General features: G+C 44.2%; 1 protein-coding gene across 2 annotated transcripts in view; it reads left to right on the top strand.

The window, feature by feature from the left end:
* Window positions 1-18,996, top strand: part of LOC128697030 (serine/arginine repetitive matrix protein 2) — an 87,036-nt gene that overhangs the window by 60,873 nt on the left and 7,167 nt on the right. For both annotated transcript variants that reach the window (XM_070095260.1, XM_070095259.1), the window contains exons 14-15: window positions 7,211-7,444; window positions 9,480-9,578. In XM_070095260.1, coding sequence (XP_069951361.1) covers window positions 7,211-7,444; window positions 9,480-9,578 — 333 coding nt within the window. The remainder of the gene's footprint in view (window positions 1-7,210; window positions 7,445-9,479; window positions 9,579-18,996) is intronic.

The following is an 18,996-nucleotide window of genomic DNA, read 5'->3' as shown; positions in this document are numbered from 1 at the left end:
ACGTAACACGTTAATTTGCAGAACACGCTTAGCTATGCACAGTACGATTGCAGAATACGCATACAAGCAAAGCCGACTGCACACAAGACTGACCGTAGCGAAGCGAGCACACTGAACAAGCTAGTAGCGAGCTGCTGAACGATCACACAATAGCAAGGCTGATCATAAGCAACTGACACGCAAAATTTGTAAAGCGAAGCGAAACAGCAAGCTACACAATGTTCCTGCTACAAGCTTCACCCTAAGCTCAACCGTTTCTCTAAGTCCAGCTCTCGGACAGGCTACCCATATTACAACCTAGGATTTCAAATGGCCTGTTATCCCAGGTGTAATGGGAGCAAATAAACACAGTAGAAAAAGTTTAGACTTATATTATCCTTCACCAATTATAACAGCAATATGTACACTATGTACAGTGATAAATATAGTGCACTCCACGGTAAGCAAGGCAGAAATAGAAGCCACAAGATAGCAGACCGTGCTTCAACCAGCTCTAGAGTGGGAATGACAAGGGCAGACAGGAGAGCGGTATCCACATAACCTCTGCGATTGTCAATCCCACCTTCTTATTGGCTAGAACCTGGTCACTAGTTGAACGATGGGGCCCCATCATCAACTCTTAGCAACCTGGTTCGCTGGTTGGGGGAGATAGCCTGTAAATGAGGGTGTGTCCATGCGCCGAATAAAGGTTACGTACTCTTTGCATGCCACATATGGTTATAAATATGACCAGAATTTTTAAAGGGGTGGAGGGGTAAGCCAGCGGAAGGCCTCGGTCAGGTGACCAAAATCTCCAGCTGTGGTTCACCATCTAAGTAAAACCTAACCTAATGATGAGCAGCAAAGGGAGAGGGAGGGAGGGAGAGAGAGAGAGAGAGGTAGAGAGAGAGAGAGAGAGAGAGAGAGAGAGAGAGAGAGAGAGAGAGAGAGAGAGAGAGAGAGAGAGAGAGAGAGAGAGAGAGAGAGAGAGAGAGAGAGATTGTTGACAACCAAGTGAAAGCCTTCACTGGACACATCCTTAATCTACAACAAGAACACATTCCTCACCGGCAATATGTGACAAAGCCTACAGATCAGCCTTGGTTTGGCTTTCGTTGTAGAGAGGCTGCTACTGCTAAGTACAAAGCATGGCGAAGGTATAAGAGACATCCTACCACCTATAACAGGAACCTGCACACGCAAGCCTGTAGGCATATGGGTGACGTTCAAAAGTGGGCCATTGCTAAATGGGAGGTGGACACTAAAAGAAAGCTAGCATCAGGTAGGGTACGCTCCAAAACCTGGTGGTCCCTGGTCAAGGACAGACAAGGTTATCTGCCTGATGAGCTCATTCCACCTCTAAATCGACAGGATGGGACCACCTCTACTATTAGTCAAGAGAAGGCGGACCTCTTTGCTGAACACTTTGCTACCAAAATGCAAGTTCCTGATCCAGCAAGGGACCCTCCTTGGCTAGCTGCAAGAACTGTGTCAAAACTGTCAGTGGTGACAATAAGGCAGGAGGAGGTGCACTTCCTTCTTAAATCGCTTGACCAAGAAAAGGCCGTGGGCCCAGACAAGTTGAGCCCAAGATTGTTGAGAAGAAGATGTGCAGACCAGCTAGCAGCACTTCTAACTCGCATCTTTCAGCACTGCCTAGTACAGTGTAAATGGCCCTCTCTATGGAAAGAGGCAAATGTAGTCCCTGTTCACAAAAAGAAGAGCAGAGCAGAAATCAGCAACTACAGACCAGTGTCACTCCTGTCAATCACTGGTAAGATCCTTGAGACAATAATCTCAAGACAAATGACAAAGTTTTTTGACTACCACTCACTACTTTGTGATCGTCAATATGGCTTCAGGAAAGGTTACTCTGCTGCTGATCTGTTGTTAAACCTCTCCACTAAGTGGCACCAGTCACTGGATGAATCCAAAGTCAGCTGTGTGGTAGCACTGGACATTGCTGGCGCTTTCGACCGGGTGTGGCACCAGGGCCTCTTAGCAAAACTTCAAGCACTGGGAATTGCAGGCTCTACGCTATGTCTCCTCAGTGATTACCTTCATGGTAGATCTCTAAGTGTAGTTCTCAATGGAACGGAATCAGCAAGACATCCTATTGGGGCAAGTGTTCCACAAGGAAGCGTGCTGGGTCCATTGTTATGGAATGTCTACTTCAACGACCTTCTTCATCTCATCCCAGAATCACATGCATATGAATACGACTGTACACTGACATTCACTTATCCAAGAGAAGAAATGCCAGCTGCTCTAAGCTACATCAATCACCAGCTGAGAGCTATATCAGCTTGGGGAAATAGATGACAAGTAACATTTGCACCTGAGAAAACGCAAATGATGATCGTCTCTAGGCACCATGATGGTAATGCTGGTGCAGTAGTAAGGATGAATGGGAGGGTGTTGGCACCTGGAGAAGAAGTTGATATCCTTGGGGTGAAATTTGACTCCAAACTAACCATGAAGAACCATGTTGTAAATCTTGCAAACAAGGCAGCCAGGAAGCTTACAGCACTTCACCGTATCTCGCATCTGCTTGACAGTAGGGGTTGCAAGATCCTGTACGAGGCACAAGTACGTTCACACCTTGAGTATGCTCCACTTTCTTGGTTTGCCTGCCCCCCCCCCTCTCATCTGCGACTGCTTGACAGAGTAGAGAACAGAGCAAGACGTCTCATCTCTCGCCTGGACCCATCCTGGATAGATCTGTCATTTCAGCAGAGCCTTCAACACAGGAGGGATGTGGGTGGCCTTACTGTTATGTACAAGGCTAATATTGTCAAAATACCACACTTGGATCCACTTAGAGGACAGCGTGAATCAAGCTTTTATGCCACAAGACGGGCAGAAAGCAGCAACTTCACTCTGGCTGTACCCTTCTCCAGAACATCACTCCATCTGAGATCATACATACCCAGGATGACTCGAGTATGGAACACATTCGTACAGCATAATGATGTCAACGAGATAAAGTCAGTTGATCAAATGAAAATGCTGGCCCACAGATGGCTCCAACTTCATCCTGTTCCCTACTTGTATGTCTTTTAACAATAAAAATGCTTTCAAATGAGCTGATGTAGGTAACAGCTCTTAGCTTGCCAATAAAGTTAGGAATCCTTAACCTGTAAATAGCTTGTCAATAAAGCTAGGGATCCTTAACCTTGTCTCAAACCATGTGTAAAAAGAGAGAGAGAGAGAGAGAGAGAGAGAGAGAGAGAGAGAGAGAGAGAGAGAGAGACAGACAGACAGACAGACAGACAGACAGACAGACAGACAGACAGAGACAGACAGACAGAGACAGACAGACAGACAGAGATGGTCAATGTTTAAATGGTGTGTGGTGCTGCGAGGTCAGGTAAGGAGTGTAACTTGTGGTGCTGCAAGGTCAGGTGAGGAGTGTAACTTGTGGTGCTGCAAGGTCAGGTAAGGAGTGTAACTTGTGGTGCTGCGAGGTCAGGTAAGGAGTGTAACTTGTGGTGCTGCGAGGTCAGGTAAGGAGTGTAACTTGTGGTGCTGCAAGGTCAGGTAAGGAGTGTAACTTGTGGTGCTGCAAGGTCAGGTAAGGAGTGTAACTTGTGGTGCTGCAAGGTCAGGTGAGAAGTGTAACTTGTGGTGCTGCGAGGTCAGGTAAGGAGTGTAACTTGTGGTGCTGCAAGGTCAGGTAAGGAGTGTAACTTGTGGTGCTGCAAGGTCAGGTGAGAAGTGTAACTTGTGGTGCTGCAAGGTCAGGTAAGGAGTGTAACTTGTGGTGCTGCAAGGTCAGGTAAGGAGTGTAACTTGTGGTGCTGCAAGGTCAGGTAAGGAGTGTAACTTGTGGTGCTGCAAGGTCAGGTAAGGAGTGTAACTTGTGGTGCTGCGAGGTCAGGTAAGGAGTGTAACTTGTGGTGCTGCAAGGTCAGGTAAGGAGTGTAACTTGTGGTGCTGTGTCAAGTGGTGAGTGTTGAATGGTTGTTGGTGTGGGTCAGTCCCCTCCCTCCATCCTTCTTGAAGGGGTGATGCTGGGAGGTGTAGAAGCTAGAAAGATGCTGCTAGTAAAGATGATCGTCATATGGAAGAGACAGCAGCTATATTGCGAAGTTTGTGAAGTGCAACACTGTACTTGATGGTATTATAAAACCTGTGAGGTGCAACACTGTACTTGATGGTATTATAAAACCTGTGAGGTGCAACACTGTACTTGATGGTATTATAAAACCTGTGAGGTGCAACACTGTACTTGATGGTATTATGAAACCTGTGAGGTGCAACACTGTACTTGATGGTATTATAAAACCTGTGAGGTGCAACACTGTACTTGATGGTATTATGAAACCTGTGAGGTGCAACACTGTACTTGATGGTATTATAAAACCTGTGAGGTGCAACACTGTACTTGATGGTATTATAAAACCTGTGAGGTGCAACACTGTACTTGATGGTATTATAAAACCTGTGAGGTGCAACACTGTACTTGATGGTATTATAAAACCTGTGAGGTGCAACACTGTACTTGATGGTATTATAAAACCTGTGAGGTGCAACACTGTACTTGATGGTATTATAAAACCTGTGAGGTGCAACACTGTACTTGATGGTATTATAAAACCTGTGAGGTGCAACACTGTACTTGATGGTATTATAAAACCTGTGAGGTGCAACACTGTACTTGATGGTATTATAAAACCTGTGAGGTGCAACACTGTACTTGATGGTATTATAAAACCTGTGAGGTGCAACACTGTACTTGATGGTATTATAAAACCTGTGATATTATAAAACCTGTGAGGTGCAACACTGTACTTGATGGTATTATAAAACCTGTGAAGTGCAACACTGTACTTGATGGTATTATAAAACCTGTGAGGTGCAACACTGTACTTGGTGGTATTATAAAACCTGTGAGGTGCAACACTGTACTTGATGGTATTATAAAACCTGTGAGGTGCAACACTGTACTTGATGGTATTATAAAACCTGTGAGGTGCAACACTGTACTTGGTGGTATTATAAAACCTGTGAGGTGCAACACTGTACTTGGTGGTATTATAAAACCTGTGAGGTGCAACACTGTACTTGATGGTATTATAAAACCTGTGAAGTGCAACACTGTACTTGATGGCATTATAAAACCTGTGAGGTGCAACACTGTACTTGATGGTATTATAAAACCTGTGAGGTGCAACACTGTACTTGATGGTATTATAAAACATGTGAGGTGCAACACTGTACTTGGTGGTATTATAAAACCTGTGAGGTGCAACACTTTACTTGATGGTATTATAAAACCTGTGAAGTGCAACACTGTACTTGATGGTATTATAAAACCTGTGAGGTGCAACACTGTACTTGGTGGTATTATAAAACCTGTGAGGTGCAACACTGTACTTGATGGTATTATAAAACCTGTGAGGTGCAACACTGTACTTGATGGTATTATAAAACCTGTGAGGTGCAACACTGTACTTGGTGGTATTATAAAACCTGTGAGGTGCAACACTGTACTTGGTGGTATTATAAAACCTGTGAGGTGCAACACTGTACTTGATGGTATTATAAAACCTGTGAAGTGCAACACTGTACTTGATGGCATTATAAAACCTGTGAGGTGCAACACTGTACTTGATGGTATTATAAAACCTGTGAGGTGCAACACTGTACTTGATGGTATTATAAAACCTGTGAGGTGCAACACTGTACTTGATGGTATTATAAAACCTGTGAGGTGCAACACTGTACTTGATGGTATTATAAAACCTGTGAGGTGCAACACTGTACTTGATGGTATTATAAAACCTGTGAAGTGCAACACTGTACTTGATGGTATTATAAAACCTGTGAGGTGCAACACTGTACTTGGTGGTATTATAAAACCTGTGAGGTGCAACACTGTACTTGATGGTATTATAAAACCTGTGAGGTGCAACACTGTACTTGATGGTATTATGAAACCTGTGAGGTGCAACACTGTACTTGATGGTATTATAAAACCTGTGAGGTGCAACACTGTACTTGATGGTATTATAAAACCTGTGAGGTGCAACACTGTACTTGATGGTATTATGAAACAACTGTACTTGATTATAAAACCTGTGAGGTGCAACACTGTACTTGATGGTATTATAAAACCTGTGAGGTGCAACACTGTACTTGATGGTATTATAAAACCTGTGAGGTGCAACACTGTACTTGGTGGTATTATGAAACCTGTGAGGTGCAACACTGTACTTGATGGTATTATAAAACCTGTGAGGTGCAACACTGTACTTGGTGGTATTATGAAACCTGTGAGGTGCAACACTGTACTTGATGGTATTATAAAACCTGTGAGGTGCAACACTGTACTTGGTGGTATTATGAAACCTGTGAGGTGCAACACTGTACTTGATGGTATCACCATAAAATATTCCTAATGAAAAAATCCCTGCAAGAGTTAAGGTCTATCATTTTAATAAGATTCAGTAATGTACAGATCCACATAGAGACTAACATCAGTAATACTTTAATCTCTAACACTGAGATTATATGAAGCTTCGTATATAGCGTAGATACTACACTAATAAATACATATCTCTCACTGTTTATATGAATTAAGGCTTAATTATATTAACTGTCTTCCTATACTCTGTAGCCTTATTATATGTGTGATACATAAGATACATAGAAACCTACATTAGAAATAAGCCAATAATAATTTGGTTAAATCGTCATTTTTTGACAATAAGTGACCATACTGTTTGTAAAATGTGAATGTATTTAATAATGTTCCATAATAACCCACATTCAGACAGAAACACATAAGATTAATTGTTCTGTATATTTTGATCCCCTTCTGGGGTCCTCTTCAGCAGATACATAAGTGAAAAGAGAAAATGAATATATAGGGAAGGTTACACATTACCCTGTACAAGGGAGTAGCATGTAATGATATTTATTTCTACCAGTACATGTACAAGGTATACAGACCATAGCTGACATCAGTGACATACTACTGTATAGAAAGTTGCTTGGTATGCTGAACATTTCCCGCAAATTAGGTCAATTTTGTCCCCAGGATGCGACCCACACCAGTCCACTAACACACAGGTACCTACTTTATTGATGGGGAACACAGACAACCGGTGTATCATAATGTTTAAAAAGTGAGATCAATCACAAGTTTTTCTCCCGGCTAGACGTTTTAACTTTTGATAATTTATTGACAGTAAAACATAAAATTTAAAACAAAAAAAAATTTCAGGACGAATAAATGGAGAATGTAACGTGGGTGGTGGAAGCAGCAGCCAGCCTCTCTCACCCAGCTCTCGACCGCCCACACCTCGCCGCCTGCCGCCCATCACTCCTTCAAGAAGTGAGGAACTGGTAGCTTCACCTCGGCCCACTTCGGTTCCTCGCTCCGCCTCCCCTCCGGTGCCTGCCGTGGCCAAGCGACTCTCCGCTAGTTCCAGGTCCGGCCAGTCTCCCCATGAGCCACGTAAGTCACCAGCTGCAGTGCTACTGGCGCTGACCAAGTGTGTTTAATTGACTGCTACCCACATTACTGACCAGGTGTTGTAGGGGAACACTCGCCTCACACTGTCCGTGCTTGAATCCCGGCACGGTGGAAACGTTCAGCATGTTTCTTTACATCTGCTGTCACTGTTCACCTAGCAGTAAGTAGGTACCTGGTTGTTAGTCGACTGGTGTGGGTAGCATCCTGAGTGACAAGATTAAAGGGCCACAATAAGAGTCTTCGATTACGTACTGACTTTCTTGGGTTATCCCGGGTGGCAAACCCTTCTTTCCCCTGGGTTAAAAATCCGAATAAATCTTATCTCACCTGTATCACTAACAAAGTGTAGCTTCACCGTTCTGGATACCACCTGTATCCACGACAAGTGATGGCCAGGTTGTCCTGGCCATCACTGGTATCCCTGACCAGATGTGTTCTCTACATGTTGCTGGTGTTATTAATACTGGTGATAACTGTAGCACGTTAGTTTACTGGTGTTATTAAAGACTGATGATAAACCATACCACGGGTGGGGTTAGAACCCGCGATCAGTCACAAAACTCCAGACCGTCGCGTTAGCCACTGGACCAGCTAACGCGACGGTCTGGAGTTTTGTGACTCTGATCGCGGGTTCTAACCCCACCCGTGGTATGGTTTGTTTGCAATCGTGTCATTACGATTTGGTGAGTCGTGTTGATAGGTAATAACTCTGTAGCATATCAGTTTGTTAGTGTTGTTGTTAAAGACTGATGATAACTGCCGAGTATGAACACGACCTTTAGCAGTCACGTATGAAATCAGTTTGTGTCAGGCAGGTATTTTTGACTATAGAGAATTTTAAAATCTAACTTTATGGAAACGGGAATAGGTTAAGCTGTGAGATGCAGTGTGGGTGAAGTGATGTTTGAGATGCAGTGTGGGTGAAGTGATGCGTGAGATGCAGTGTGGGTGAGGTGATGTGTGAGATGCAGTGTGAGTGAGGTGATGTGTGAGATGCAGTGTGGGTGAGGTGAGGTGTGAGATGCAGTTTGGGTGAAGTGATGTTTCAGATGCAGTGTGGGTGAGGTGATGTGTAAGATGCAGTGTGGGTGAAGTGATGCTTGAGATACAGTGTGGGTGAGGTGATGTGTGAGATGCAGTGTAGGTGAGGTGATGTGTGAGATGCAGTGTGGGTGAAGTGATGTTTGAGATGCAGTGTGGGTGAGGTGATGTGTGAGATGCAGTGTGGGTGAAGTGATGTGTGAGATGCAGTGTGGGTGAGGTGATGTGAGATGCAATGTGGGTGAGGTGAGGTGTGAGATGCAGTTTGGGTGAAGTGATGTTTGAGATGCAGTGTGGGTGAGGTGATGTGTGAGATGCAGTGTGGGTGAGGTGATGTGTGAGATGCAGTGTGGGTGAGGTGAGGTGTGAGATGCAGTTTGGGTGAAGTGATGTTTGAGATGCAGTGTGGGTGAGGTGATGTGTGAGATGCAGTGTGGGTGAGGTGATGTGTAAGATGCAGTGTGGGTGAAGTGATGCTTGAGATACAGTGTGGGTGAGGTGATGTGTGAGATGCAGTGTGGGTGAGGTGATGTGTGAGATGCAGTGTGGGTGAAGTGAAGTTTGAGATGCAGTGTGGGTGAGGTGATGTGTTAGATGCAGTGTGGGTGAGGTGATGTTTGAGATGCAGTGTGGGTGAAGTGATGTTTGAGATGCACTGTGGGTGAGGTGATGTGTGAGATGTAGTGTGGGTGAAGTGATGTTTGAGATGCAGTGTGGGTAAAGTGATGTTTGAGATGCAGTGTGGGTGAGGTGATGTGTGAGATGTAGTGTGGGTGAAGTGATGTTTGAGATGCAGTGTGGGTGAAGTGATGTTTGAGATGCACTGTGGGTGAGGTGATGTGTGAGATGTAGTGTGGGTGAAGTGATGTTTGAGATGCAGTGTAGGTAAAGTGATGTTTGAGATGCAGTGTGGGTAAAGTGATGTTTGAGATGCAGTGTGGGTATGGAGAACTGACAGATGCCTGGTATACCTCAGGTCTGGAGCGCCAGCTGACGCCAGTGGAGAACCCAGAGTCACCCAGACACCAACCAACCTCTTCACCTACTGCCTCTCCGCCCTCCGCTGTCACCTCAGGTAACTCCTATACATGGATTACGGTGAGACAGAGAGAAAGACAGATAGACGGAGACAGAGTACATGGTAGATATCAGAAGACTAGAAGACAAAAAGAATGCAGATGTAATATATAGACTTTGCAAAAGCCTTCGACAAGTGTGACCATGGCGTAATAGCGCACAAAATGCGTGCTAAAGGAATAACAGGAAAAGTCGGTCGATGGATCTATAACTTCCTCACTAACAGAACACAGAGAGTAGTCGTCAACAGAGTAAAGTCCGAGGCAGCTACGGTGAAAAGCTCTGTTCCACAAGGCACAGTACTCGCTCCCATCTTGTTCCTCATCCTCATATCCGACATAGACAAGGATGTCAGCCACAGCACCGTGTCTTCCTTTGCAGATGACACCCGAATCTGCATGACAGTGTCTTCCATTGCAGACACTGCAAGGCTCCAGGCAGACATCAACCGAATCTTTCAGTGGGCTGCAGAAAACAATATGAAGTTCAACGATGAGAAATTTCAATTACTCCGATATGGTAAACATGAGGAAATTAAATCTTCATCAGAGTACAAAACAAATTCTGGCCACAAAATAGAGCGGAACACCAACGTCAAAGACCTGGGAGTGATCATGTCGGAGGATCTCACCTTCGAGGACCATAACATTGTATCAATCGCATTTGCTAGAAAAATGACAGGATGGATAATGAGAACCTTCAAAACTAGGGAGGCCAAGCCCATGATGACACTCTTCAGGTCACTTGTTCTATCTAGGCTGGAATATTGCTGCACACTAACAGCACCTTTCAAGGCAGGTGAAATTGCTGACCTAGAAAATGTACAGAGAACTTTCACGGCGCGCATAACGGAGAAAAAACATCTCAATTACTGGGAGCGCTTGAAGTTCCTGAACCTGTATTCCCTGGAACGCAGGCGGGAGAGATACATGATTATATACACCTGGAAAATCCTAGAGGGACTAGTACCGAACTTGCACACGAAAGCAAAAGACTTGGCAGACGATGCAACATCCCCCCAATGAAAAGCAGGGGTGTCACTAGCACGTTAAGAGACCATACAATAAGTGTCAGGGGCCCGAGACTGTTCAACTGCCTCCCAGCATACATAAGGGGGATTACCAACAGACCCCTGGCAGTCTTCAAGCTGGCACTGGACAAGCACCTAAAGTCGGTTCCTGATCAGCCGGGCTGTGGCTCGTACGTTGGTTTGCGTGCAGCCAGCAGTAACAGCCTGGTTGATCAGGCTCTGATCCACCAGGAGGCCTGGTCACAGACCGGGCCGCGGGGGCGTTGACCCCCGGAACTCTCTCCAGGTAAACTCCAGGTAAACTCCAGGGTTGTACGGGTATCGTCAGGGTTGTACAGGTATCGTCAGGGTTATACAGGTATCGCCAGGGTTGTACAGGTATCGTCAGGGTTGTACAGGTATCATCAGGGTTGTACAGGTATCATCAGGGTTGTACAGGTATCATCAGGGTTGTACAGGTATCATCAGGATTGTACAGGTATCGTCAGGGTTGTACAAGTATCATTAGGGTTGTACAGGTATCGTCAGGGTTGTACAGGTATCGTCAGGGTTGTACAGATATCGTCAGGGTTGTACAGGTATCATCACGGTTGTACAGGTATCATCAGGGTTGTACAGGTATCATCAGGGTTGTACAGGTATCGTCAGGGTTGTTCAGGTATCATCAGGTTTGTACAGGTATCATCAGGGTTGTACAGGTATCATCAGGGTTGTACAGGTATCATCAGGGTTGTGCAGGTATCGTCAAGGTTATACAGGTATCGTCAGGGTTGTACAGGTATCGTCAGGGTTGTACAGGTATCATCAGGGTTGTACAGGTATCGTCAAGGTTATACAGGTATCATCAGGGTTGTACAGGTATCATCAGGGTTGTACAGGTATCGTCAGGGTTGTACAGGTATCGTCAGGGTTATACAGGTATCATCAGGGTTGTACATGTATCATCAGGGTTGTACAGGTATCGTCAAGGTTATACAGGTATCATCAGGGTTGTACAGGTATCGTCAAGGTTATACAGGTATCATCAGGGTTGTACAGGGATCATCAGGGTTGTACACGTATCGTCAGGGTTGTACAGGTATCGTCAGGGTTGTACAGGTATCATCAGGGTTGTACAGGTATCATCAGGGTTGTACAGGTATCGTCAGGGTTGTACAGATATCATCAGGGTTGTACAGGTATCGTCAGGGTTGTACGGATATCATCAGGGTTGTACAGGTATCGTCAGGGTTGTACAGGTATCATCAGGGTTGTACAGGTATCGTCAGGGTTGTACAGGTATCGTCAGGGTTGTACAGGTATCGTCAGGGTTGTACAGGTATCGTCAGGGTTGTACAGGTATCATCAGGGTTGTACAGGTATCGTCAGGGTTGTACAGGTATCGTCAGGGTTGTACAGGTATCGTCAGGGTTGTACAGGTATCGTCAGGGTTGTACAGGTATCGTCAGGGTTGTACAGGTATCGTCAGGGTTGTACAGGTATCGTCAGGGTTGTACAGGTATCGTCAGGGTTGTACAGGTATCATCAGGGTTGTACAGGTATCATCAGGGTTGTACAGGTATCGTCAGGGTTGTACAGGTATCGTCAGGGTTGTACAGGTATCGTCAGGGTTGTACAGGTATCGTCAGGGTTGTACAGGTATCGTCAGGGTTGTACAGGTATCATCAGGGTTGTACAGGTATCATCAGGGTTGTACAGGTATCATCAGGGTTGTACAGGTATCGTCAGGGTTGTACAGGTATCGTCAGGGTTGTACAGGTATCGTCAGGGTTGTACAGGTATCATCAGGGTTGTACAGGTATCGTCAGGGTTGTACAGGTATCATCAGGGTTGTACAGGTATCGTCAGGGTTGTACAGGTATCATCAGGGTTGTACAGGTATCGTCAGGGTTGTACAGGTATCATCAGGGTTGTACAGATAACATCAGGGTTGTACAGGTATCGTCAGGGTTGTACAGATAACATCAGGGTTGTACAGGTATCATCAGGGTTGTACAGGTATCATCAGGGTTGTACAGATATCGTCAGGGTTGTACAGGTATCATCAGGGTTGTACATGTATCGTCAGGGTTGTACAGGTATCGTCAGGGTTGTACATGTATCGTCAGGGTTGTACAGGTATCGTCAGGGTTGTACAGATATCGTCAGGGTTGTACAGGTATCGTCAGGGTTGTACAGGTATCGTCAGGGTTGTACAGGTATCGTCAGGGTTGTACATGTATCGTCAGGGTTGTACAGATATCGTCAGGGTTGTACATGTATCGTCAGGGTTGTACAGGTATCGTCAGGGTTGTACAGGTATCATCAGGGTTGTACAGGTATCGTCAGGGTTGTACAGGTATCATCAGGGTTGTACAGGTATCGTCAGGGTTGTACATGTATCGTCAGGGTTGTACAGGTATCATCAGGGTTGTACAGGTATCGTCAGGGTTGTACAGGTATCGTCAGGGTTGTACAGGTATCGTCAGGGTTGTACAGGTATCGTCAGGGTTGTACAGATCATCAGGGTCAGGGGGTTGTACAGGTATCGTCAGGGTTGTACAGATATCGTCAGGGTTGTACAGGTATCGTCAGGGTTGTACAGGTATCGTCAGGGTTGTACAGGTATCATCAGGGTTGTACAGGTATCGTCAGGGTTGTACAGATAACATCAGGGTTGCAAAGGTATCATCAGGGTTGTACAGATAACATCAGGGTTGTACAGGTATCATCAGGGTTGTACAGGTATCATCAGGGTTGTACAGGTATCGTCAGGGTTGTACAAGTATCGTAAGGGTTGTACAGGTATCGTCAGGGTTGTACAGGTATCGTCAGGGTTGTACAGGTATCGTCAGGGTTGTACAGGTATCATCAGGGTTGTACAGGTATCATCAGGGTTGTACAGGTATCGTCAGTGTTGTACAGATATCATCAGGGTTGTACCGGTATCGTCAGGGTTGTACAGGTATCGTCAGGGTTGTACAGGTATCATCAGGGTTGTACAGGTATCGTCAGGGTTGTACAGGTATCGTCAGGGTTGTACAGGTATCGTCAGGGTTGTACAGGTATCGTCAGGGTTGTACAGGTATCGTCAGGGTTGTACAGGTATCGTCAGGGTTGTACAGGATCATCAGGGTTGTACAGGTATCATCAGGGTTGTACAGGTATCGTCAGGGTTATACAGGTATCATCAGGGTTGTACAGGTATCGTCAGGGTTGTATAGGTATCGTCAGGGTTGTACAGGTATCGTCAGGGTTGTACAGGTATCGTCAGGGTTGTACAGGTATCGTCAGGGTTGTACAGGTATCGTCAGGGTTGTACAGGTATCGTCAGGGTTGTACAGGATCATCAGGGTTGTACAGGTATCATCAGGGTTGTACAGGTATCGTCAGGGTTATACAGGTATCATCAGGGTTGTACAGGTATCGTCAGGGTTGTACAGGTATCGTCAGGGTTGTACAGGTATCATCAGGGTTGTACAGGTATCGTCAGGGTTGTACAGGTATCGTCAGGGTTGTACAGGTATCATCAGGGTTGTACAGGTATCGTCAGGGTTGTACAGGTATCGTCAGAGTTGTACAGGTATCATCAGGGTTGTACAGGTATCGTCAGGGTTGTACAGGTATCATCAGGGTTGTACAGTTATCGTCAGGGTTGTACAGGTATCGTCAGGGTTGTACAGGTATCATCAGGGTTGTACAGGTATCGTCACGGTTGTACAGGTATCGTCAGGGTTGTACAGGTATCGTCAGGGTTGTACAGGTATCGTCAGGGTTGTACAGGCATCATCAGGGTTGTACAGGTATCGTCAGGGTTGTACAGGTATCGTCAGGGTTGTACAGGTATCAACAGGGTTGTACAGGTATCGTCAGGGTTGTACAGGTATCATCAGGGTTGTACAGGTATCGTCAGGGTTGTACAGGTATCGTCAGGGTTGTACAGGTATCGTCAGGGTTGTACAGGTATTGTCAGGGTTGTACAGGTATCGTCAGGGTTGTACAGGTATCATCAGGGTTGTACAGGTATCGTCAGGGTTGTACAGGTATCGTCAGGGTTGTACAGGTATCATCAGGGTTGTACAGGTATCGTCAGGGTTGTACAGGTATCATCAGGGTTGTACAGGTATCATCAGGGTTGTACAGGTATCGTCAGGGTTGTACAGGTATCGTCAGGGTTGTACAGGTATCGTCAGGGTTGTACAGGTATCGTCAGGGTTGTACAGGTATCGTCAAAGAGACATAATATTTATCCATATTAATTTTGCTGGTCAATACCTGTCTTGTACAAGTCAATATAAACTTCCAGGTTTTTTCTGATAATGTTTAACTATTTATGATATAAATTATGCAGACAAAATGTATAAATAGACTAATGTTTAGGATTTAAATATGTTACGTAGGATTGTTATATTTTAATGTATTTATTTCATTTTCAGATATTTAGAGGCTTTTTTTATATGTTGTAGATGTTAAAATTTATCCTTATGCTACTGATAATACTTCTGAAACGGTATTCAAGTTTTTTCAGTGGTTATTTTAGGAGCTACGTTAAATTCGCTAAGCTGGGATGCAGATTAAAGGGGGTGGAGGGGTAAGCCAGTGGAAGGCCTCGGTCAGATGACCAAAAGCTCCAACGGCGGCTTATCATCTGACTAGGACCCGCGTCAGGAAACACTTATCCAGTTTCCTGATGAACCTTACCTAACATAACTTAGTGTGTACCCAGCACAGTAGGAGGTGGGAGTGTGTGTTGGTACTCTGGTTTCATGTGTGTGGAGATCCAGTACTCAGATCTGTGAGTCACTGTGCTTTGTACAGCGATGGTGAACAGTCTGGGGAAGAAATCTAGACACTTGTTGCTAGCAGATTGAATGTTATTAACAAATACTGCTATGTCACACAGCATGTCCGTATCACCTAACAAACACTGCTATACATAGCTACCACGTATCACATAATGACCATACTTGCGACACACACCTAACATACCTGTAATAACTTAAAGTTATGTCTGAAAGTCAGGGCAGCAGCCATCATATATTAATATGTCTTACCCAGTAGAGGTAATATTTAACAAACCACTAAAAGTGCCAATAAAGTTAGACTAGTAAATATTACCTCTATTTTTAATAATTGGGAAACGACTTGTACTCTCATCTGTACTCTCAGCTGTACTCTCAGCTGTACTCTCAGCTGTACTCTCATCTGTACTCTCAGCACCTTAACACGAAATGTACATAAACAGATGGCGACTATTCCTAGGAAGAAAATAATAAATTTTCTGGACAAAAATACTGGAAACCGACATTGGACTCCGTAAGATAGAATTAAACTCATCCCAGTCTGTGGAGCTGAACTCTTCTCCAGGCTGAGGGACTGACCACCTCACACTCTTCTCCAGGCCTCATGAGGGACTGACCACCTCACACTCTTCTCCAGGCTGAGGGACTGACCAACTCACACTCTTCTCCAGGCTGAGGGACTGACCACCTCACACTCTTCTCCAGGCCTCATGAGGGACTGACCACCTCACACTCTTCTCTAGGCTGAGGGACTGACCACCTCACACTCTTCTCCAGGCTGAGGGACTGACCACCTCACACTCTTCTCCAGGCCTCATGAGGGACTGACCACCTCACACTCTTCTCTAGGCTGAGGGACTGACCACCTCACACTCTTCTCCAGGCTGAGGGACTGACCACCTCACACTCTTCTCCAGGCTGAGAGACTTACCTCACACTCTTCTCTAGGCTGAGGGACTGACCACCTCACACTCTTCTCCAGGCTGAGGGACTGACTACCTCACAGTCTTCTCCAGGATGAGGGAATGACCACCTCACACTTTTCTGCAGACAGAGGGACTGACCACCTCACACTCTCCAGGCTGAGGGACTGACCACCTCACAGTCTTCTCCAGGCTGAGGGACTGACCACCTCACAGTCTTCTCCAGGCTGAGGGACTGACCACCTCACAGTCTTCTCCAGGATGAGGGACTGACTACCTCAAAAACTATTTTTCCAAGGGTTCATGGACTAATTACATCATCTTTACTTCACTACTATGCCTGCTGCCTGAATTTAATCTCCTCTACACATGACTGAAGAAGCCTACTGTGTAGGCTACTAACTACGTATAACACTTCTGCTCAGGTGACAGCAGATCCGTCCATGTCACACTGTACATGTGCTCGGTTACTCAGCGCTCTGGCGACACCACAGTATTGTGTCAACACCAACATACTTGTACCCTGCTGCTGGCCCGGCCCTAATACCACACACACACACTAGTAACACCTACCATCACATTGGTAACATAGGTGAGGGTATCATAATACCACACACACACACTAGTAACACATACCATCACATTGGTAACATAGGTGAGGGTATCACACTGGTATCAACTTCTAAACCCAGTATCAAACATATGTAGTTACCCCTTAAGTGATACAGACATGTATGCTGTGTGATACAGTAATGTTTACTGTGTGATACAGTAATGTTTACTGTGTGATACAGTAATGTTTACTGTGTGATACAGTAATGTTTACTGTGTGATACAGTAATGTTTACACTGTGATACAGTAATGTTTACACTGTGATACAGTAATGTTTACTGTGTGATACAGTAATGTTTACACTGTGATACAGTAATGTTTACTGTGTGATACAGTAATGTTTACTGTGTGATACAGTAATGTTTACACTGTGATACAGTAATGTTTACTGTGTGATACAGTAATGTTTACTGTGTGATACAGTAATGTTTACTGTGTGATACAGTAATGTTTACACTGTGATACAGTAATGTTTACACTGTGATACAGTAATGTTCACACTGTGATACAGTAATGTTTACACTGTGATACAGTAATGTTCACACTGTGATACAGTAATGTTTACACTGATACAGTAATGTTCACACTGTGATACAGTAATGTTCACACTGTGATACAGTAATGTTTACACTGTGATACACTGTGATACAGTAATGTTCAGTAATGTTTACACTGTGATACAGTAATGTTTACACTGTGATACAGTAATGTTCACACTGTGATACAGTAATGTTTACACTGTGATACAGTAATGTTTACACTGTGATACAGTAATGTTTACACTGTGATACAGTAATGTTTACACTGTGATACAGTAATGTTTACACTGTGATACAGTAATGTTTACTGTGTGATACAGTAATGTTTACACTGTGATACAGTAATGTTTACACTGTGATACAGTAATGTTTACATTGTGATACAGTAATGTTTACACTGTGATACAGTAATGTTTACACTGTGATACAGTAATGTTTACACTGTGATACAGTAATGTTTACTGTGTGATACAGTAATGTTTACATTGTGATACAGTAATGTTTACTGTGTGATACAGTAATGTTTACTGTGTGATACAGTAATGTTTACACTGTGATACAGTAATGTTTACTGTGTGATACAGTAATGTTTACTGTGTGATACAGTAATGTTTACTGTGTGATACAGTAATGTTTACACTGTGATACAGTAATGTTTACACTGTGATACAGTAATGTTTGCTAAGTGATACAGTCATTTTTCACTACAAGACACATAAAAGTTCATTAATCAGCTGATACATAGTGGACACCTTCCGGGGACTTTAAACAGATAATGTAATTCGTCTCTAACAACATTAATTACCTTTTACAGTCCTCGAAAATTACACGTGAAATCATATTATTTTATCATTAGTTACATTTTACACTTTTTTTTTAATTATTCTACATTATAGGTAATTTTTTAATTTAAAATTAAATATTTTACAGCTAATTAGGTTTTCCAAAACACGCCACTGGGGATGGAAATCGACAGCTGAAGATCTTTCACACGTCTCCGTGCGTCATCAGGAGCTATACAATGTTGCAAGAATAGCAACAGGTGAGATGAGAGGAAGTGTTCTTAAAGTAAGGTAGCGTTGTGACGCTATTTCTGTTAGGAACTGATTGGCGTCACAACGCTACCTTACTCTTGAGAAAACTTCCTCTCATTCCACCTGTTCCTACCCATGCAACATTGCATAGCTCCTGATGATGCACAAAGACGTGTGAAAGATCTAGAGATGAAGCTTTCCATCTCCCGTGGCTTGTCTTGCATATGTATGTATGTATATATATAATATTATATATATATATATATATATATATATATATATATATATATATATATATATATGTGTGTGTGTGTGTGTGTGTGTGTGTGTGTGTGTGTGTGTGTGTGTGTGTGTGTGTTTATATATATATAATTAGATAGACATCAAAGCACTGACTCACGTTCTCCCACCAACCTGCTGGTGCAGAAGGCGAGGGAACAAAGCTGCCGAGGATCATCCGTGTGGAGGAGGCGTCAGCTGGTACATAGCACTTGAC

The sequence above is a fragment of the Cherax quadricarinatus genome, chromosome 49 (genome assembly GCF_038502225.1).
Source record: "Cherax quadricarinatus isolate ZL_2023a chromosome 49, ASM3850222v1, whole genome shotgun sequence".
NCBI lineage: Eukaryota > Metazoa > Arthropoda > Malacostraca > Decapoda > Parastacidae > Cherax > Cherax quadricarinatus.
This window is presented reverse-complemented; position numbering and strand designations above follow the sequence as displayed.